The sequence below is a fragment of the Vitis vinifera genome, chromosome 16 (assembly GCF_030704535.1).
Source record: "Vitis vinifera cultivar Pinot Noir 40024 chromosome 16, ASM3070453v1".
NCBI classification, from domain to species: domain Eukaryota; kingdom Viridiplantae; phylum Streptophyta; class Magnoliopsida; order Vitales; family Vitaceae; genus Vitis; species Vitis vinifera.
Genome location: NC_081820.1, coordinates 2,603,928 through 2,626,725, shown reverse-complemented (window position 1 = coordinate 2,626,725; position 22,798 = coordinate 2,603,928). Strand labels below are relative to the sequence as shown.

Below are 22,798 nucleotides of genomic sequence, written 5' to 3'. Positions count from 1 at the left end.
TGACATGATTGCCCATTGTTAGAGAATGAGGCTAGCTTCATAGCTTCACTTTTGTTTACTATCTTTTAACAACAAAAGCACACAGAGGTTGTAGTCCATGTATAGAATGAACTGTTTGTAAGTCCAATTACCGCATTCTTGTTTTAATCTTGTTTTTCCATTACTTTATTTCCTGCAGTGAGCTGAGAAACCGTGTGCAAAATTGTGTCAATGTGAGTTGTGGCTTTAGATTGAAGTACCAGTCATGGTATTGGTTGTGTTTGATGTTAATGAACTGAAGTGGAACTGAAAAAAGGGGTGAGGAAGGCAGCAAATCAAGTGAAGCTCTGAATCTCAATATACAAGATTGCTTTCCTTTGTTGAGATGTGCAGCATCAAGAGCTGCTTTTTACCAAATAATATCTAGGAGCATTGACAGTGAATAAAAGTATGCAACCTGATAGATGTTTTTCTCTTCAGGAACCAAGCCTGTGGCTTAATGAATAATACCATACATGGAGACCCCAGCCATACAGTATGCAGAATTTTGATTTTCAATGGGGACTATGGAAGAGAAGTAATTGTGGAAGGAGAGCATGTCACCTTTTTCCTTCAACAAATAGACCCACAGGTGCACATCCTTATATCAACATAGCCATAATCAATAAAAGACAGCCTGGTAGAGTCCCCCAAATATTAGGATGAATCAGAAGAAACTAATGCTTTTATTCTGACTAGGAGAGTAACTAATTCAACAGTGTTTAGCATCTTTGCACCCTTCACTATTCTCTGCTGGCTGACTATTTGATGGTGTCAGAGATTGAGATGATGAATAGCTTAATTGAGGAGCGTTGCCCATCTGTCACAAAGATGTAGTCATCCCACTCACTACGAGTACTATCATCTACTTCAGTACCAAATCCTAGGAGATGTATGGAACAGGGAAAAAAATTATACTGGAATTCAAGGCCTTGGTAATACCTGCTCAGAGATAAGAAATTTGTAAAAAAATTTGGACCATGTGAAACAAGATTAACCTGGAAACAAAGAAGTGAAACAACACTGTTGGGGCTCACCTTCCTAAATTCTGAATTGAAATAGAAACATGGTACACTATTTTCTGCTCATATTGTTCTTATTACTTTTAGAACTGTTTTAAGAAGAAAGTTTGTTAGTTTCCCTTTTATTTGCATGTCAGCTTGATTGATCCTTTTCAAAATTCATGGTTCTATCTGGGTATCTGGAGATTTTCATGTTCCTACCTAACATTCATACTCTTTGAAACTGGTTATCTTTGAACACTAAATTCTGGTTATGATAGGTACCTGATTATGCACTCAATTTCAGTGAGGGAAAGTCTACCAAGTGAGTGTACTTCCTAATGGCATTTTATCATCTTTATCCATTGATAATCTGTTACCTGATACTTTGTATTTAAACTTCAAAACAAAATGTAGACCATTTGCACGTCTATGGTGGGACGAGACAGTGCCAACTGTTTTAACTAAACCTGACCCTCACTGCCAGGTAAACATATGGTATACTTTCATCAATGATTGAATAATTTCATACTCTATTTGGTTCTGAGATGATCGATATATTTAGGCCTATTTACATCCTGAGCAAGATAGAGTTCTTACTGTTCGTGAAAGTGCAAGGTTGCAAGGGTTTCCTGATTACTATAAGTTCTGTGGGCAAGTTAAAGAAAGGTATCGATTCATACCGCTCCACATTGAATTGATATTCTGTTATCTATGCATGATCTCTTTTTCTCATGACTGAAATTTCTGGATTTTTTTTTGTCTTGTAGTTGTAACAAGTCATATAGAAAAAAAAAAAAAAAAAACATAGCCATTTCAATGTTTTAAGGCTGAAGTAATGGGTGGTTTAGTAACTTCAGGATAGGTGAAATGATGGAATGAATAGAGCAGGGTTGAGGGATGGAGTAATAACACAATCAAAAGATGAGTATAAACAGAAGTGAAGCTACTGATAGCAGATGATGGTTGAAGAGGATTAAGAGGAGGGGTGAAGAACATAAAAGAGATGGTGTCAAAAGAAAGTAACATAGCCAGAAATTATGTAGACATGCATAACAGGATCATAACTATTTCAACCCTCTGATCTCTAATCTATGCCTCAGGACAAACACATGGCTAAATGGACAGAACACCTGTCCGAGTATGGTTAGCAGAGGATGAATGCAACAATCAGAACATACGGGGTATCAGTAATAAAAAATGGCGTTTATAAGAGGCGGCTAAAGGAATTCTTATGGTTTCAGAAGGTTTATTCATATTTGCAGAAAAAATAGTTGCTTAGATGATCACTTTAGGATTTCATGCAGTAAAATCCATAGATGAATAATTTTTTGAAGGTCTTTGAAAAATCAAAGATAATCTCCATAAGCTGTTTGAAGTTCCTTATACTTTTTCATTTTAGACTAAAGTCAAATGAGTAAAGATTAAAGCTATTTTAGGGGATCTTCAGTTAAAATAAACCCTAGCATTTGTTGAATGATCCAAAGCTGTAGGGCAACTTAGAACATCTTGGAGTGGGTGGTATGCTGTAATTTTCTCTATAGTTCCCCATTCTTTCCTTTAGCCTCAAATTTGCTTGCATTCTTGCAGATACTGTCAAATTGGGAATGCTGTGGCTGTTCCTGTGGCAAGAGCTTTAGGGTACGCGATGGGTTTAGCGGTGCAGAAGCTAAGCAGAGCCGAACCTCTCCTAACTCTTCCCCCCAAGTTCTCCCATTCTACTACTGCCCAGTTGTTGCAGGCTTCGGTTTCTGATGCTTAGTGTCAATTCCATTCTCTTTCTGAGTACTACATGTACTACGCTAGGAACCTGGTCCATTGTGTGGGCATGCTTTTCCAGCCCAACCTCCCATAATCTCTGAAGAAGTTGGCATCAAACTGTAGAAGAATAAGTGAACTTCCTTTGAAATCTCCCTGTCATAATCCTTCACTTTGAATGCTACCACAATTTTTCATCCTGGTAAACAGATTTATAGGGCTTACCGATTTAATGCAGAGTTTCAGTTTCTTAAGGTCCCAGTACTGAACAACCCACTTGAATGTTCCTTTTGCCATGACTACCAATTCTCTTCAAACTAAACTTTCCCAGCCGGTCCTGATTTACACCTATTATAAGAGTGCTTGTTGGTGTGGAGGAATAAAAAGGGAAAAAAGGGATCGAAATCAAGGTGAATTACAATAACATGTATCAAAATCCTAATAAAAATGGGATTTGATTTTCATACTAATGGATTTTTTTATTTTTGTATTTTTACCTATACTCAGTTCTGAAAAATACTCCAAACACAAAGAATGGGAATGGAATTGATTTCCCATTCCAACATTCCAAGCATGACCTATATTCAGAATTTGCTTCAGCAGAATCTGAACTTCTGACTTAGAATTGCATTTCCAGATCTTTTTTCCTATTATTTTCTCATTGATATCATCTAAAAAACTAGAATATTAGATTATGTTGGAATCTTAAAAAGTATTAGGGAAAGAAAAAAAATTATTAAAAAAATGATTTTCTCATATTTAATTGTACTATTAAAAATGAGAAAGAAAAGCAAATACTTTCCTTCTATTTTTTCTCTCAATTTTCTTTCCCTTCATTTTCCCTCAAAATGTCCAGAATCAAACATAGCCTTCAAGTTTTGAAGAAAAGAACCTAAACCTACCTCATTTCAACTCTTACTATTGCTTTCAGAAATAGAACTACAAATTAGTAAACATAAACCACCAAACCTACCAAACAGAACACCACGACATACATACAAAACGAAAAGAAACACCATGACAGCTCTTGTGCACTCTTCACCTCACTAACCAGCAAGGGCAGATGAGACCAAATGCCATAGGGTAACTGGGGTCAAAATCCAAATGGTTCAACCTGGAGGCAGGGACCAGGTCAGACATTAAGGTCACACAGCCATCCCCTTCATGCCCAAACCGACACTGTCATTTTGGTTCTCATTTCTTTCATGTTCAAAGACCTGCCAAGCGGTAGCTAGCTTTGAGGACATACAAAAAGAATATAGAAATAGAGTACAAATATGAAACAGCAGAGAAAACAAAATATACAATACCTATATTTCCCATCCTCTCAACCTGTTGCATAAATGTTCTTAAGACTAGTATTTTGCTTCACATTTGGGTTACCGAGAACATTACAAGGTAAAGATTCGGAGTACCTACTTAACATGAGTAAAATAGTCAAGCAGCAGGCGATGTTTCAGCTCCAGGTTCATCTGATGATTATTGAAAACACCCCAAAATAGCATCTCTATAGCGATCCCTACTAACCCAGGTTCCTCTATATATTTAAATTAGAAAAGAGAGGAAACAGCTTGAAAATACATAAAGCTTATACGAAAATGAAACTGAATGTACAACCATCGATGTGAATTTCAAGGTACCTACTTTTCCATCGATGTAATCTGGCTAATGAACAACTTACTATCTTCATCTGCTCCACGTTCCTCAGAAACCCACTAACTGCAGCGTTATTGGGTCAGTGACTTGGCGAATCCTAAAGAGCTTCGTCTTGACCCAAGTTCGCTGCACAAATGGTTTCTCTTGTTACCTGCTAATCATCAGATTATTCAAGGCAGACAGAAATCTTCACCCTCAAGATGCTGGCTCGATTATAAGGGCTGGGGTGGGCATGCTTTAGTTGGGAAAAAAATAGCAACAATTGATGCATTGGCTGTATAACATTATTGATCCCATATAACACTTTACATGTAGTTTACTAGTCTATGATGGATTTTTCTCCGGATCACCATTCACCGAAACCACATTACTAGTTGCTCTTGATGGCGGTCTACAAACTGACTCATTTAACCTACTAAATACTAGTTTGATAGGTATGCAAGCAACTGCAGTGGGCCCAGACGACTCCTGTTTGATCAACCCATCCATTTTATAACTGTGGCTGTCATGTTTTGGCCTGTTACCATGTTTCTGTTCAATGGCAATTGAAGACAGAGTCCTTGTTTTTTGGCTAGAAGATAAACTTACCATCTTTGGCATCTTTCTAGGGAACTTTCGGTCTGTTGGAGGCCGGGGAATGTGAGGGAGGCTTTTCCTCATAATGCTTCCTTTGTGACCAGAATTCCCTGCATTTGATTTCTTATATGTTGACTTTCTTCCTTGATCCAAAAAAGGGAGATCTTCCACAGCTTCGTCACCATCCAGTGCTGATGATGGATGAGGGCGGGGAACACGGAAATTGGCTGTCCTTCGGGCAGTTCTCCAAACTGGTGGAATTGCTCTATTTCTGTCATTATCGAACACATCATTGCCGAAATCCTCATTTGAAGAAAGAAGCATTTCAGATGAACCATCTTCCAGTGCTTCGATTTGGATTGGATGCCCTACTATTGACTTATCATTTAACCGACTCATCAGCGAAATAATAGGGACATGCTCTCGTTGATAATTTGTTTGAACCCTCAAATCCACATCCACCAGTGTGGTTTTGATCCTACCAGCAGGGTTATGACGGCCAACAAATATGGGATCAAAGCACTCACCTGTGTCCTCCCAGTATCCTTTCAAAGCAGGCTGATCTTCCCAAGTCAATTCCTCCCAATCAATCATATTTCGAGCTCTAGGTGCAGTTTTTGATGTTAATGAGTATCCCCTGCCATCCAATCCAGCCATTTGGGTCCCAAAATCCTTCTCAATTAAATCAGCCTCATGAAGATCATTGTCAAAATCATTGCTGCTATGATGGAACATCATACTCTGCCCCAAAGTCCTTTGGCCCATCGTGTTTCCATTTTCCTCTAGATATGGTTTATGAATGGATCCATTTGAAACTTTTCCATCAACTACTTCTGCAGATCTTTTAGTGAGATTGCGCATGTTCCTTTTCCCTTTCAGTTGCCATTTGGAAACCCCCACACTAGCAGAAACAGGGTCATGAGGGTGCAGGTGAGACAAGTCACCAGTAAGTGCAGACTCATCAGGCTCCTCACTGCTCATGCTTCCATCTTCCCCAGGCACTACAGGTTTTCCAAGAGCTTTTGCTTCAGCTTCTGCTTCTGCTGGTGCAACAGTCTCTGAACAAAGAAGTAGAATTAAGCTGTTTAAACATAAATCAGAATGACAAGCCAAGACCAATGACAAAAGTTCAGAAGACTAGGAGACATTTTCAATAAAAAAGGCACAAAATCACTAAAATGTTGATTTCAGGACCTGCACATGTTAATCTTAACAAATATTTTCATAAAGCATTTAAGAAGATTTTCAATGAATTTATGTAAAATAACCCCATGTAGAACCACCATTTTTAGATGCAGAGAACTTGAACCCCCGAACAAGAAGCTGTCAGTCTCTGGAGTTGGGGTATCAAAGCATATGTAGAGACTGAATACAGAATATCAATCAACACCAACCATACCAGATGAATTCTTTGAAGACCTCAAGCACCATTTAGGATTGAAGCCCAAGGTGGCTCTGGTGCAACCATCCTTGTAGGACCAGACTATAAAGATCACGCCAATGTGTCCACAGCAAACTAATGAGTTTCACAGCATGTTGACACTAATCTTAATGCAAACACAGCGACTATGTAATACCCTTGTAGGACCAGAGACTATAAAGATCACACCAATGTGTCCACAGCAAACTAATGAGTTTCACTACATGCTAACACAATAATCTCAATGCAAACACAGCAACTATGTGATATCATATATATATAGATATAGATATAGATATAGATATAGATATAGATATAGATATATATATATATATATATATATATATATATATGTATGTATGTATATATATATATATATATGTATGTATGTATATGGATGCAATACACCAGAAGTAAAAGGGTGACGGCAGAATCTATCTTTTTGTGGACAAAACAAAAATTGATTTCTTACGCAATAATGGAAGGGTTGGTCATTTATAAAAATGTACAGGAATGAATTTTAAAAGTCACACAATCCAAGACGGATATTGTGGAATTCTTTACAAAAGAAGGCCATCCCATACCCAAAAAAGAAAAACTTTTAGAAAGCCAATCACAAATCTTTTTGGGCACAGCCTCTGTAAAGAAGAGATAAAAACAACATTGAGGCATGCTTCAATAAGAACTTAGGGAAAACAATGGTTTCAACTACTGATGTATGCATTTTCTTTTGGTGATGTGGGTGATACCAGCTGATGATAGTGCGCATAGCCAGTATCATACATAGTTTGAACCACACCGGTAGATACTTATATAATTATTGTATAGCATTGGATTGATCCAAATCAAGAGACACAGCCCATACTTCCAGCCATATTTGGAATGACAAGAAGGCCCCTATCTTTGTTGCATGACACCCATTGAAAGGAAAAGATACAACATGGTACAAGGCCACTGTAATAGCATCAAATTTATGAGCCATGCTATGAATTTCCAAAAAAAAAAATATTATGACAAGCAAACTAAAAAACAAAAAGAAAAAAGAAACATGATTACAAGGCAAAATCAGAAAACTAAGCCAAAAATAAAAAATAAAAAATCATAGCCCTAACACAATAAGACAAACTAAGTACCATATATTTGTCCTGCAAAACAAATAAAGCAAGTAACATATGTGCATCCTGTTACTCTAAAGTAAGAGCTTTCCTCTTAGTGATAATCAACTGCCACCATAATGCTATTGACTCTTACCCATATTCATCATAAGAATAACCTCAAGATGTTTCCAACTTTGATCTTCGGTCCTCAAAAAGAGAATGATATTATATTCATATACAAATTTAATATTAAAAATATGGGGTCTTTCCCTTCCACAAACTAGACCATGAATGACAATATTTTTCATGATGCAACAAAACTCTATAAAGGGCATTTTCTACCCTAAACAAGGGCACGGAAGATTCATCCTTTTGGTGAAACCCGTTAAAACATCTTCTCACAGCTCCATTGATTTACACTGGAAAATAAGATTAAGAAATTAGTGAAACTAGGACCATTATCCCCTTTCTCCATCTTGTTCCAAGGACATCCATTTACAGCAAGTAAGCAAGACAAATCCAATCAATATGGTAGCATGTTTTTTCTCAAAAACAATCATCATAATCACCTCTTTGGCATTAGATTTCATGCGTCCCTCTATGCTCTGTTTTGCAAGCAGAGTTGCACCTATTATTTGTCTACAAAAGGGGCCTGCAAATAAAGAGAAAAAACCTTCCTGCCTGCCCCACTGGTTTGGAACGCTTCAAACTAGGGATCTCTTTACATTGGGAATCAAGCTAACAGAGGCAGTGATAATACTTCTAATTATTATCCTCTATCATGGAAATCCTAGTTGTGATACAAATTCGTAACACTCCACAAAACCTTGGAGAAAATCGTCTCAACAATATCCCAAATTCCTAAAGACACCAAATGGTTTAATGGTAAAGACAACTGTATTTTCAACAATTTGAAGAGGTAAGATTCAACAAAAACTTGGAAAAAAAAAAAACACCACAAAAAGACACATAACCAAAGTTATCCTTAGTTCAATGTTCATATCTGAAGGCCAGTGGTCGGAAATTGTAGGGAGCTATATGAATTAAAGTTTGAAACTCTAATTGTCTTTTTCATCGCTGCTTATGGTAAAACATGTACCATCCACTTGCTAAAGATGCAAGCTGACATACAATTAATAGTATAGAAACATCATATATTATCTACTCTAATGATGTACCACCATATTACAAAATAATTCCTAGGAATAGGGCATGATAAGATAACTCAAGGGCAAGCCTTAAAAAAGAATATGTTCCAACAGAAGCCAAAGTTAAGTGATATGTGAATATAAAGATGAAACATACACACTAAGCACTAAAATTTGTAAAAGATATTGGTGGTATTGATAAGGAAAAGAATAGTCAAGTTTTAACCTGCAAGTTCGGTCATCTCTGCATCAGTATCTGCTTCAGTCTCAGAAGAATCTGATTCAGAACCTTCCATAAATTCAGAAGTGTTCTCTTCAGTCAAAGAACTAGGATGAGGATGATTATTACTGTCTCCAAACTGGGAAGGTGACAGCTCCATCTCACTTGGAGGAATTTCTTTATATTCCAAACGATCATCAGACTCAGATGGCAAGTACACACATCTGCTCCTCTTTGCCCGGAAAACACTTCCCATCTGCTCCGCTTCTGCAATAGAGGAAACAGTGCCACTTTCAGTTTGCAACAGGTGAGGGACTGGTAATTTTTCGGTATTCTGCAACACTTGAACAAGAGGACGGCGCCTATCACGCCTCTTGACAAGTGATTCCTCTGTCAATCCCTCATATAACCTTTTCCTTTTGTCTATAGAACTTTTGCTGCTTGCATGAGTTATACTTCCCATGCCAACACTGCTACTAGGAATAGCTTGAGCATTATCAACTGCCTGTTTTCGAGAACCATTTGAAACAGCAGAAGAAAGCTTTCTCTTTGAAGGGGCAGTCCTGAGTCCAAAGTCTTGCAAGCCTCTCATCCGAGGTATAACATCCAATGTATCATCTTCCCAGTTGATTTGACTTCCCTCTTTGGCTTTTTGTGAATACAAAGGATTTCCCATTATATCATCCTTATTAGTTGAATCTAGTCTCTTAGAAAGTTGTTGTGATTTGGAGATTCCAAGTTTTCCATTTTCATTACCCAAACTTTCTGAAGATGTAACTAACTCTTTTTTTACAGCATTACATGATTTACTACTTGTACAATCAGAAGCAATACCTAATTTCCCCTGTTTCTTTGCCAGCTGTTGCTTCTCAAGTTCAAGAGCGTGAAGAATAGCATCTTCTCGACGTGCATATTTCTCTCTTTTCTTTATCGGGATGCCCTGTGAGGATTCGGCCCTTTCGATACAATCATCAAATTCACCACATCGAAATGCCTTTACACGCTTAGATTTCTCCAAATTATACCAATCCCTGATAAAACACAACCAAAAAACCACTTTACCAAGGGAGCAGAGTGAAGAAAAATTACAAAAATGGCCACTTAAGCAGAAAAGGAAAACGTCATATTTAACAGAAAAACAGACAGACAGACTAAACAACTTACTTTATCCCTTCCCCAGCATGTTGCCTCACTTTTAAATTTGTCTATTTCACAAAAATTTTCAATGTAATGGAAACTTGCTTTCCTTGTACTACAATACCCAGCAGAAGTTTGGAAATTTAATGAGTCTCTGTTAAATACTTTTTCTACAGAAATATCAAATACTACATGGAAATACAATTTAAATAACTTTTCTGCAGAAATATCAAATAGTACATAGAAATAAATTAATACATGAAATGCATCTAGAATTCATGTAGAAACTTAACTAAGCTGTCTGATGGTGTAAGAGAGAAAAGGCCATATAATAAGTGAGTTACAAAAAGAAAGGTATTACAATATGACTACTCCACATCAATCTATAAACACAACCATCATCTGAGGCTAGTTGCATAATATATGCAAACATGTAAGTTAAACAAGTTTAATGCAGGTTTACACTTCACAGCTACATCTGAATCATTTTTATATTTTCTAAGCCTGAACAACTGGGTTTAGAAAGTTTCTAAGGAATGGGAAGGTTAAGAAACAGAGGCAAGTGCTGTTGTGTCTCTGCCAGATCTTATAAAAGTAGAGGCCTTGATAGGAAGACATGATTGCAAAGGTTCATTAAAGATACAATCTCTTCTTTCTTAAAAGAAAGGCATGAGTTTCTCCCGCCCAAATTGATCTCTATTGTTCCTAAAAATGCAGTCTACAATCATACTAAAACTGATTAATTTTTGAAGAGGGAGATTGATTTATTTCTAGAAAGCAGATGAAAATTGATTTCATGAAAACCAACACAATACATAGTCATTTACTTATCATATGGACTTCCCATAATTTACAACACATATGGATTAGGAGGCAGATCCAGGTGCAAGTACTAATCCCCAAATCTCTATCATCCTAAACGTAGAGTTTACAATAATAGGACACTTGATTAATTTTTGAAGGAGATCAATTTATTTCTAGAAAGTGGATGAAAATTGGTTTTGTAAAACTGGACATGTTACATGGGTCGATCATTTTCTTATCATATGCACTTTTCATAGCTTACAAAACCACATGGATTAGGAGGCAGAACCAGGAGCAAGTATCCATCTCCGAGTACAAATCAAACCTCAACCCTGTTACTCTAAGATTTCACTATGGAACGCTTGAGATACCTATGGAGTTTAAATCTAACCCAAATTTATTATTCTAGGACTTAGCTAGGAAGCATTTGAGACACCTACCAGGAATGGGCATACCAGGTACTTTGACATATAGTTCATTAACCTAGCACATAAAAGATATAAGGTGCCAAGAAGTCATATCCTTTCAGGGTCTAGAAGTTATAAAGCACTTGCTTAAGCAAAGCAATGCTCAGGCTCAAGTTTTTGTAAATAGCTAATACATATACAACTAAATGTCAGAGCATGTGAACAAAAAATATTTCAGGATAGCTCTTCTCCCTACTCAAACTGGAGAAAGAAAATATTCAACTGGTTCTTTTCCCCCCCTTGTTTGGGTGGTTTCAAACGTTAAACTCCCCATGACCAAAGCATCCAAAGAGAAAGGAAAACCCACAAAGAAAGAGGAGAGCATGAGGAGGTGCAGAAAAGACATTAGATTTTCAATTTCATTTCTTCTCACAACTTGCTTTGACACATTGGCAAATAAACATAACATGGAAATTACCCAAAATTAAACACCAAGGCATGGGTCTCTGTATAAAAGTAGACCCTTATGATGGACTTAGTCTCTCAAAAGAATAAGAGAGTGAAGACTATTTACTGCAAGATTCTATAACAAGAATATGATTCACCTGGTCTACCTCCAAATCCTTAAAGCACTTATGTCTAGACATTTTACAAGAGACAAGCGTCAAAAATAGGTAGATGAAGTTGTTGTGTTCGGATTAAACAACCAGCCAAGATGAAGTAGACTTTTGGGGACTTGTTACTTTTAGGTCTCTTTCTTCAGTTCTATGTAAGAGATCTCAATTCTCAAATGGATTTCTTTTTCTTTGTTTTCATAGTTGTCCTAGGAATCAATTAAGTTTCTAAAAGAATTTTAAAGGTTAAATGCAAGCACCACTCTCCCCCATTTCAAGCAGTTAATTAAATCCTAAACACACTTTTAATCGATCTGAAAAAGCATGATCATTCACCACAACCTAGTTTTCCAAGTAAAATTCAAATTTGATTAAAAATTAAACTAAAAAAAAAACCTTCATATCAGTGGGTCAAATCCTAAAACATCATGATCACTCAGCACAACCTAGTTTTCCAAGTAAAATTCATTTTCGAAAATAAATAAATCATGAACTTGTATTTGAATAAAAATTATATAGCACCAAATTTAACAAAAAATCAACTTCTATTGAGTAAGCAAAAGTTTTCTAAGTCAAGTTAAATAAGCAAAAAGAAAAAGAAACAGAAATCACCACTGCATGATCAAAGAAAAATTGAACCACACCAAGTTTAAGCAGAGAAAAACTTCTGAACACTAATCACTCCAAAAAAGCATGATCATTCACCACAACCTAGTTTTGAAAATAAAATTTCAATTAAAAATTAGAAAAACTGTAATCAAATAAAAATTAAACCGCATCAAGTCTAAGAAAAAAGCCAACTTCGACTCAGTTACTTCAATCGTAAACACACTTCTAATCGACCTGAAAAGCATGATCAGTCCCCCTATCCAAGTTTTCTAGGCAAAATTCAATTAGAAAATCACGAACCCATAACCAAATAATAGTTAGACTACACTAAATTTAAGCAAAAACGAAGAAATGATCGGCCTATAACCCAAACAGCGGATACGTACACCTAAATTAAATTTTTTTAAGAAAAAAACAGAAGGAAGATTAAGAAGGTTAGGAGAGACTTACACACTAGCATCCTCTCTTCCGAGAAGCTTGACCGGAGTGCCGGATCGCGGTGACATGAGATGAGAAGCCGAGAGCTCATCGGGTCCAAGTATTTTCCCGGGCCACCACGACCCGTTCCTCCTCCGCACCCACACGATTGTCCCCACGCTGGAATCGACCACACCCGATCCCGAACTCCCCATCTCCCTCTCTCTACACCCAACTTTCTCTGTGTAAAAAGAGCACGCTCCGTCTCTCTAAAAAACCAATTTTCCCTCTCTACAATAGCACAAAACCCTACCTAATCAACACAAAAACAATGCTAATCAACCAAGCGGCTCAGCCTCCGGCGAAGAAGATGGAAAACCAGAGGATCCCAAAGAAGCCATGCTGGGGCGATCCGGCTAGGTTTAGGGTTAGGGTTTCCATTCAGATTTGGAAGGGGAATTTATCCATGAATTTTCTAGGGTTAGGGTGTATTTCATGCGGATCCGAGTCCGAATTGCTCTCGATGTCGGTGCTGTTAGGGCTAGGATTAGGGTTTGCGCTTCTCTCTCTAGAAGTCTGTGTTTCTCTCTCTAGAAATCTCGCCCTTTCTCTCTCTAGGGCTCATTTTGTTGATTTGAGGGGGTTGGGCTTGAATCGACCGTACTCACTCACTGATTCGCACGCGCCATCGCACGACTCATTTCTAATTTCCATAAACTAAAAGAAATCTATTTGCAAAAAAATAAATAAATAAATTTCACACTAAAAAAATATGTTCAATTTTCAAGTAGTTTCCAAAAACAATTTTTATAAATATTAAAAATTTATCAATATTCAAATATTAATTTTTAATGTTTTTAAAATACAATCACTTTGAAATGTCTAAAATTTTTTTAAGAAAAATATTTTGATTTATAATATCAAACAACCCACTAATAAACTTTAAAAAAAGATCATCCATTATTTATAATAATCCTTGTTAAAACATCATTCAAAAGTTTCCGAATTAGAATTTTAATAACACTTTTTATTAGTTAGACATATTATTTTTTTTGTTTTCGTGATTTTACGGTCATATATAATCCATAGTGCATAGCTCTTTCAGGTTTGACAAAATTCAATAGGGTTGAAAAATAAATAAATAAATGTGTATTTAAAATTTTCTAAATTACAATTTTATTGACACTTTTTCATTAATTAAACAGATTATTTCTTCGTTTTCATGATTTTACGATCATATAACTTATAATACATAGCTCTTTAAGAGGTCGATTAAATTCAATTGGATTAAAAAATAGATAAAATATCGAATATCGCATATTCAAAAGTTTCCAAATTAAAATCTTACTAATATTTTTTTCATTAATTAAACAGACTGTTTCTTCATTTTCCTGATTTTACGATCATATAACTCAAAATATCTCTTTAAGAGTTCGATTAAATTCAATTGGATAGGAAAATTGATAAAACATCACCTGTTCAAATTAGAATTTTACTAATACTTTTTCATTAATTAAATGGTTTGTTTTTTCATTTTTGTGATTTCACCATCATAGGACTCATAATACCTCTTTAAGGGGAATAAATTCAATTGGATTAAAAAATAGATAAAATATCATGTATTCAAAAGTTTTCAAATTAGAATTTTACTAATATATTTTCATTAATTAAAACAGTTTATTTCTTCGTTTTCATGATTTTACAATCATATAACCCATAATACCTCTTTAAGTGTTCGATTAAATTCAATTGAATTGAAAAAATAGATAAAATATCACGTGTTCAAAAGTTTTTAAATTAGAATTTTAATAATATTTTCTCATTAATTAAACGTTTTGTTTCTTTGTTTTCGTGATTTTACAATCATATAACCCTAATACCTCTTTTCATGGTCGATTGAATTCAATTGGATTGAAAAATAGATAAAATATTGAATGTTCAAAAGTTTCCAAATTATAATTTTATTAATACTTTTTCACTAATTAAACAATTTGTTTGATTTTACGATCATATAACTTATAATACGTTTTTAATGGTTTGATTAAATTCAATTGGATTGAAAAATAAATAAAATATTACGTGTTCAAAAGCTTCCAAATTAGAATTTTACTAGTACCTTTTCATTAATTAAACAATTTGTTTCTTCGTATTTGTGATTTTACGATCATATAACCCATAATGGTTTTTTAAGGGTTCGAGAGAAAATATTACATTTTCAAAAGTTTCCAAATTATAATTTTACTAATACTTTTTCATAAATTAAACATGTTGTTTCTTTGTTTTCATGATTTTACTATCATATAACCCATAATTATGGTCCCGCGTCCATCTAGATAAAAACCCTTCTCCTATCTAGATATTAAACGGGAAAAGTGTTATCCAAGCATTGTCCATATTCATTACATAAGTGATAAATGTATCGAACCATTACGTTAGGAGTAATCATGAACATGAACGCCTAACTTTAAGTCCACAAACTATTATTTGTGAGACCAATATTTAAAATATCAAAGAGGCTCATGAAATGTTATAACTCTATCAAAATAAAAGACCACTAGACATTAAATTTAGGTATGAAAAAAAAAAAAAAAAAAAACTCCCTAAAAAAGCTATTGGGACATGCCTGAAAAAATCATCCGAACATACCTTGTTACAGTCACGCTCACCGCACACTTGGAGAAAGCTAGCTCGAAAGGACGTTGTTGGTCATGTACCAATAATAATACCTCTTTAAGGGTTAGCTTAAATTCAATTTGATTGAAAAATAGATAAAATATCATGTATTCAAATACTTCGTTTTAATCTTAATTTCATTCGACTTTGCATTTAGTTAGGGTTGATATTTGGATTACTTATAAAAGAAAAAAAAATGTGGCATTTTCGAGATGAATATACCATTTTAGTTTTAATTCCATAGGTAGAGTTGAGATTATTCCATACGTGTGAAGTTGAGATTATTCCACACGTGTGAATAGATAGTACATAATACATGTAAGCTAAGACATTGTTTGGATGGAGGATACAATAATCCTATCCTATAAATTGAATATTCCATTTGGTAATATCATCAATGACGGTGAACGTGCATCTTTCCCAAATCTTTTTGGCACGTGGGCATGATCTTAGCATATTTAAAACGTGTGAAAAAAAAAATAATTCTTTGCATATTTCTTGTTTTGTGAGTATGGCCAAATTAAATTGCTTCTAAAAATTTACTCAAAATAATTACCAAAGTTCAAACAACTCAAGGCACACCTAAATGTGATCTCATATTTTTATAAAAATTTATTATTCATATTATTTTTAAATAATATATATTTTTTATTTTTTATTTTTTGGAATTTTTAGGCCAGGTTTGGTTCTTGAAAAATTTGAGGGAACATGATAAGAAAAGAAAATAGCAAAAAAAGTAGAAGAAAAATAAAAAATATGTTTAAATTCAATAAATTATTTTTATATAATTCTTTAAACTCGTTTTACTTATTTTCTTCTATTATATAAAATATTAAATAAATTTAAAATATATAAATTTTGATAAATTTTAATTATATATATTTTTTTTATATTTTTTGAAAGCAAATATAAAAAACAATTTTCCTTAATATTTTTTTTTTCTTTAGTACTTTACAATAACCAAACATAACCTTAAGGAAAAATATCAAATTATAATTATATAAACATATTATTTCACTTTGCTAGAAATATAAATTTATTTATACATTTTTTATTGTCTTTAAATGTTATTTTATTTATCATTAAATATATAAAAAATAATTTTAAAAATGGAAATCATGTAAATATGATTTTCAAAACATCTTTACATAATTCCCTTTTAGAAACCGAAAATCATGTAAACATTTGTTTACAAAATATTCACGAATTCAAAACCCAAAAAAAGTCACTCATGAAAGTGGATTGAAAAATAAATCTTATTTGATGCACTAAAATAGTTATTTTATACATATTTCCAAGTTTACCCTCGAACCATAAAGGTGAGTTGCCACAAAAAAGTAAATCCATGTGTGGTCCCTCATTTCCTGTCTTTTTTTCCTTCTAGAAGTCAATCCTCCCTGTTCCACTTCTCTTCATGCAGTTTGGTGTAAAATGTTTTTTTTTTCTTTTTAATAATTCTAATATTTTTTCTCTATTTTTCAAAATCTATTTAATTAAAAATAAATTTATTTTTAAAAGTACAATTCATTTATTCATTATTTTTTTCATTTTCTTTATTAAAATTTTATTTTAACATCACATGTAATTAATGCATTAAAATAAATTAGCTTTTAACATAAAAATATATTCACCTATAATAATTAATAATCTAATAAATAAATACTAATTTTTTAAATAATATTAATTTCATATATATATATATATATATATATATATATATATATAATATTTTAAATTTTTTTTATAGAATATGAAACATAAATTAAAAAAAAAAACTATCAACATGTGTTTGAAACTATCAACATGTCTTTGAAAGAAGTGCATGTACTTTCCACTTGATTGAGGGCAAAACGGTTATTTCATTTCAAAATACCCAAAACCCAACCTAGCCCTCATCTTCCTCCCCAACTACTACTGTTGATCCCTAAATTGCAGCAAAAGCAAATTGTGGAGTGAAAATTGCAAGAAAATGGTAATGATATAACATTTTCTAAACTTTCATTTTCTTCTTCTTCTTTTCTATTTGCTCTTTCTCTCTCCTCCCATTTTCCATTGAAAATTCCACATTATAAAAGCATGGGTCAGTGTTTTTGGGTTTTTTCAAAAAGCTTGATTTTTTCCCCAAAATTCCCCCCAGTTTTCTAAAACATCAAAATGAAACCTTAATTCTAAAATGGAAGCATAATATAAAAATGAAACGCAACATGTGTCATGTGATCTAGATGTTGTATTAGATTTGTTTGATTGTTACTTTTTGTCGGTTTTTGCACTTTCTTTGGTAGGTGAGAAAATCAATTGATTTTTTTTCCTTTATAAATTCTGAATTTGAATTAGTTGTAGTGATTTTTTTAATAGTATTGTTATTTTTTTGTAGAATTTTTTGAGTTTGGTTCAAATCACCATAAGATTTGTAATCATGTTCGCCCAGAATTCTGGTTTCTCATGTTGAAATTCTAGAAAAATTCTAGTCATTTATTGAAAGAGGAAGAAGAGGGTTGGGTGTTTTTGAACTAAATGACCATTTTGCCCTTGATCACATGGAGAACACATACGCCTTCTGTCAAAAAATGTAACACCGTTACTCAAAAAATGTATATTGCATGTAATTATAAAACATAGAGGGTACATTGCTCGATTTTGAAGTCGAGAGAATAATGTGCAAAACATGATATAGGTTGGGGATAAAGGGTAATAAACCATAAATTTGTTTAATATAAATTCACAATTCTCATCATAATACATTGATATTTAAAAAGAACAAAAAAGAAAGACTAATGTTTTTATTAAATATGTTAAAAAGTATATTTTTGTCTAATTAAAAATTTAAATCATCAAAATGGTCTTTATTTTTAATGAATAATTTTTTTTAAAAAGTACATTATGTGTATTTTTTGGCATATTATTACTATTTTTTATTTTTTGCCAAAGTCATAGCAATGACAACAAAAAACTAAATAACTAATATATCCTTCTATTTATCATGGTATTTTTAGTTACTAATATTATTACTTTTAGATAAAAACAATATTATCGTCTTCAATGACATATTTAATGTAAAAATTAAAGTGGTGATGAGTGATAAATAAATTAGTACATCCTATTACCATGGTACTTTTGGTTACTGATATTGTTACTCCGAGGTAAAAACAATATTACCATCTCGAGTGACATATTTGATGTAGAGGTTGAAATGATGATGGCTGATGTGATATCTATGTACGTGGGGTCCAATCAAGTGTATCTATCAACTTGGCTTGGCTTGTATAGGTGGCAACCCATCTTCAACTAGTTGAAGGATAGTAATGATAGCATGCACAAATTATTATTCTAATGCATGATTTAGGAATTCTTTTCCCAAAATGTACTCTCCATGAAACTTACTTTTTCAAGTTCTCAATTCACCCATATTTTTCAAACACTACCCATGGTTCAACCCAACTCAACCTAATTTTAACAATGAAATTTGATCAACCAAATTACCGTGGGTTCAATCAAACTAATTTGAGTAAATTTAACATAAATTTTAAAATATAAGGTTAGTTAGGGTTTGGATTGAGTACTTTTAATTGAAGATCGGTTTAATTTAGGTTGCAATTGGAATGCCTACGAGCTCAAACCAACATGCGAAGTTGCAACCCTAATTTTACTTTCTAAAATTGGAAAAAATTATATTATGCATGCACTTTGAATCTATTATACATGCCATTTATATTAAAATTTGTTTTTATTTTATTTTTCAGGTTTTTGAGTTTGAATAAGTTAGGTTTCTTGTAGTCTTCCAACCAATTTTGATAAGTTTTCTTTTTGGGTATATTATTCATTATATGCACAATAGAGTTAAAAGATTAAAATTATTTGCATGATTGACATGAAATTCAATAAATTACAATGATGATAGAGATAGTAGCAATTGGAAAAATAAAAGAAAATAAATTTATTTAAATGATAATATTTCCCTTTTAATACAACAATGAAAGTTATCAATGGACAAAAAAATATTTTGCCCTCTAGAGTTAGGGATGGCATTGGGGCATGTCTAGGATAGATTGCCCCCATTCTAATTTGCCTCATTTATTCAAAATATTTCTCATTCTTATCCTATTAAAAAAATTAAATGGGGTGAGGCGAAGAGGTACCCATCATCGCCTGTCAATTTTAACTTTTTTTAAAAAAACTTTTTTAACTTTTTAAAAAAGATTATTTAAATTTTTGTAATTGCATTAAAATAAATATATTTTATAAATAATTAAAATAATATAATTTTTTATAACTTATTTTATTATATATATATATATATATATATATATATATATTAAAAATAAGAAAATAAAAATTAAATTAAATTAATTTTTGAAATTAAATTTTATATATAATTCGGAAGGGATGAGACATGACAAGACAATACTTGAACCTATATCGGTTTTTTTTTAAATTCCAAACCTGTCCCAAACTCGTTCCATTAAGGGCAAGGTGGATACAAAAAAAAAACTCGCCTTATTGTTATCCTTATTTAGAATTTTTTTTTTTTAATACAACTTTTTTAAAAAAAAAATCGGATTGGACTCACATTAAGTTTGAATAACTTCAGTTTAATATGAACTAAATTTTATAGTTTTATGATAATTATAATTTGTATTATTATTTTTATATATATAAATTATAAGATTTTTTTAATTATAATTATATTATATACTCTTTTCACTCTATCAATGAATATATATAATTTTTTGTAATTATGTTTAAATGTCATCTTATTTATTATTTTTATTTTTATTTTAAATCCTTAGAAAGAAGTTTTGCAAAATAGTGCTGATGAATTCAATTCAATCCCATATTGATTCATAGAACCTGATTGATCTAATTGACATGGGTCTAACTCAACCAACCTCAGCATAATGTGGATTTACTAGTAGTTTTGAAAATTCTAAACAAAAATCAAATTTTCAATTCAAAAGAATAAAATGCAAGTAATCATCCAACCAAATATCAAACATTAAGACTACAAGGAAAGTAATTTATTAAGGGATCGTGTGGGTTTTCTAATTTAGAAAACATGTTTGATAATTTTTTTTTTGATGTAAATCAATTTTTTTTGAGTTTTTGTTTAGAAATATTTTGTTTTTTTTAGAACAATTTTGAGATATTTTTTATTTTTTTTACAAAATGTTTTAATATTATAATTAAAAATATGATAATACTTCGAGAGAATAAATCGAAAAGTCAAATTTTGATATTTGGGATTTCAAGTAGAATTTTGTTCTTGTAAATGAGAATTGGTTTTAAAAATTGTTTTTAAAAACTGGTTTCGAAAACATTATGAGACAAACCTACTATCACATGAGCCCCTAGGATGTAAAAATAAAAATAAAAAACATAATAAAATCTAATACAACTAATTCTCGAATCCAACTACATGGCCTCAGAGTAATACAAATGTATGAAAGTAAGATGAGTATGATTTAATGTATTGAATAACAAGACATGAATAATTAGCCCCCTAAGTAAAGAAGTAAGGACATGTCCAAATTATGATGAGCATGTTGCACCAAAAACATGATATATCAAACACGATTAGTCTTAATTTACATTATTTTTAGCTAACACTTGTTCTTAAAAGAGACATCACAAGGAGGTCACATAAATGCTTTTGGACAATGCTTGTATGGATAGTCCATTTGTCAAAAATCACATTTAATGCGATAGGATGCACATTTAATATGGTTGAACTTTAGCTTTATAATTATGAATTGTTAACTACTTTTAACCCTAAATTGAGGAACTTATGGTTATTATTTGATGACACATAAATGAGGTATGGGCCAAAGTGGGTCATTTAACCATTTGCATGACCAATTCACCAAGTTGGCCAAGCCAAATTCCCTATAAAAATCAAGAATTTGAGCAAGAGATGTAAGTAACAATCCTTCAATCAATAATTTACTTTCGTGTGCTTTCATATTTGCTTATAAGTCAATTGGTTGTTGGAGAAAGGTAGAATTTATCTATATTTTATAGGAAAAGTGATTGTATAGGGCGGCCACTTCTTAAAGATCGACTAAGCATCATGATTCACATGCAACTCTTAAAGTCCATTGTCTATACTTTGAAGTCAATCTCTTCATAGAAAGGTTTTTTTTTTAAAAAAAATTATTATTATTATTAAATTATGTATAACAAGGTGAACAAAATTAAAATGAATAAAACCATGATGATGTGGTCTTAGGATGATCAAGTCCTAAAATTTATTTCCAAAACATAATACATTTTAACTGTATAAACATGACTTGTATCACAAAGACAACAAGATTTAAGCAAAGTCTCGTTACAAAATCTATCTTTTGCAATTTCTTTGAAAATAACGGTCTAGTTTTCAACATATTTGTATTGTTTAAGTAAAACTATGTAAAATTTAGTAGATTATGAAAGTGCATGTGACAATGGATAGTCTCGGGTGTTGAGGTAAGAAATAGTAAAAATTTACTTAACCTAAATATGACCCATTTAAAAATCGTGTTAAGATAACTTGACATGAATTCGACTTGTTGATTACATGAATAATACAACATGACCATCCAACTAGTTTAATAAATGAGTTAAGTTGAATGGTATATAAATTCATTCAAATAACCAATTAAACTCATCTCATTAAACATTTATTCGTGTTTTTCTAAAAGTTTATTTGAATTTAAAATGCTCTCCTAATGAACATAAATTTTTTTCAATAATTCAGACTTTCTTTTAATTTTCTTTATTTTCACATCAACTCTAGGGTTTGGAAATTTCATACCTAATAATTTATTTATTTTTTATTTGATAAAAATAGATATAAGAAGAGCTTACATGAATGTGTTTATTAATTCTGGTCGTTTTTTTTTCTTTTTCCTTTTTTTTTTATTATATTATGATTATTAAATAAATTTTAATTATATTAAACAAATATTTCAATATGGAACAAATTTGACATGACAAAACCTATTGTCACCCTATAATTCATCATGATTCTCACATGTTATCTTACATGTGACATGATATCTCATCTTCACGACCTATTTTCCTATTTATCATTTCCTCATTTTCTAAACATTTTTATTTTTTAATTTTTGTCATCTTTCTAGGCATTTTCTCTTGTCCTCATCTTCCCCACCATTACCAATCAAAACCTACATTTTAGTAATTATATAATTGAACCCTCATATATCAATTTTCCATGTTCTCTTGCCAACAATCCACCATACAAGAAGAC

At 32.2% G+C, this 22,798-nt stretch overlaps 2 protein-coding genes across 5 annotated transcripts in view; one reads left to right on the top strand and one right to left on the bottom strand.

The window, feature by feature from the left end:
* The window catches only part of LOC100249359 (DNA (cytosine-5)-methyltransferase CMT2), a 42,413-nt gene extending 39,382 nt beyond the window's left edge, over nucleotides 1–3,031 (top strand). Inside the window, exons 18-21 of one of the 3 annotated variants that reach the window (XM_010663837.3) lie at nucleotides 1,301–1,344; nucleotides 1,437–1,506; nucleotides 1,585–1,688; nucleotides 2,610–3,031. In XM_010663837.3, coding sequence (XP_010662139.1) covers nucleotides 1,301–1,344; nucleotides 1,437–1,506; nucleotides 1,585–1,688; nucleotides 2,610–2,781 — 390 coding nt within the window. In that variant the 3' untranslated portion in view covers nucleotides 2,782–3,031. Of the gene's footprint in view, nucleotides 1–178; nucleotides 527–1,300; nucleotides 1,345–1,436; nucleotides 1,507–1,584; nucleotides 1,689–2,609 lie in introns of those variants that run through there. The other 2 variants (XM_059733834.1, XM_059733833.1) reach the window with 2 other exon arrangements.
* A 1,036-nt stretch (nucleotides 3,032–4,067) lies between these two features.
* Nucleotides 4,068–13,575, bottom strand: LOC100254467 (uncharacterized protein At1g51745). 2 transcript variants are annotated; one of them, XM_010663836.3, is made up of 4 exons: nucleotides 12,916–13,527; nucleotides 9,729–9,925; nucleotides 8,901–9,161; nucleotides 4,068–6,067 (listed from the first exon to the last, which is right to left on the bottom strand). In XM_010663836.3, exons 1-4 carry the CDS (start codon nucleotides 13,095–13,097, stop codon nucleotides 4,758–4,760), a joined length of 1,950 nt encoding a protein of 649 aa, XP_010662138.1. In that variant the 5' UTR covers nucleotides 13,098–13,527; the 3' UTR covers nucleotides 4,068–4,757. The 2 variants fall into 2 exon arrangements, with proteins under 2 accessions (XP_010662138.1, XP_002274927.1); XM_002274891.5 differs by having other exon boundaries at nucleotides 8,901–9,925; nucleotides 12,916–13,575.
* Nucleotides 13,576–22,798: the final 9,223 nt, after the last annotated feature.

Coding starts and splice junctions, on each gene's coding strand:
- LOC100254467 (XM_002274891.5), bottom strand. CDS start 13,097: ATGGGGAGTTCGGGATCGGGTGTGGTCGATTCCAGCGTGGGGACAATC. Junction 9,926..12,915: donor GGAAGAGAGGATGCTAGTGT/GTAAGTCTCTCC, acceptor GTGTTTTATCAG/GGATTGGTATAATTTGGAGA. Junction 6,068..8,900: donor AGAGATGACCGAACTTGCAG/GTTAAAACTTGA, acceptor TTCTTTGTTCAG/AGACTGTTGCACCAGCAGAA.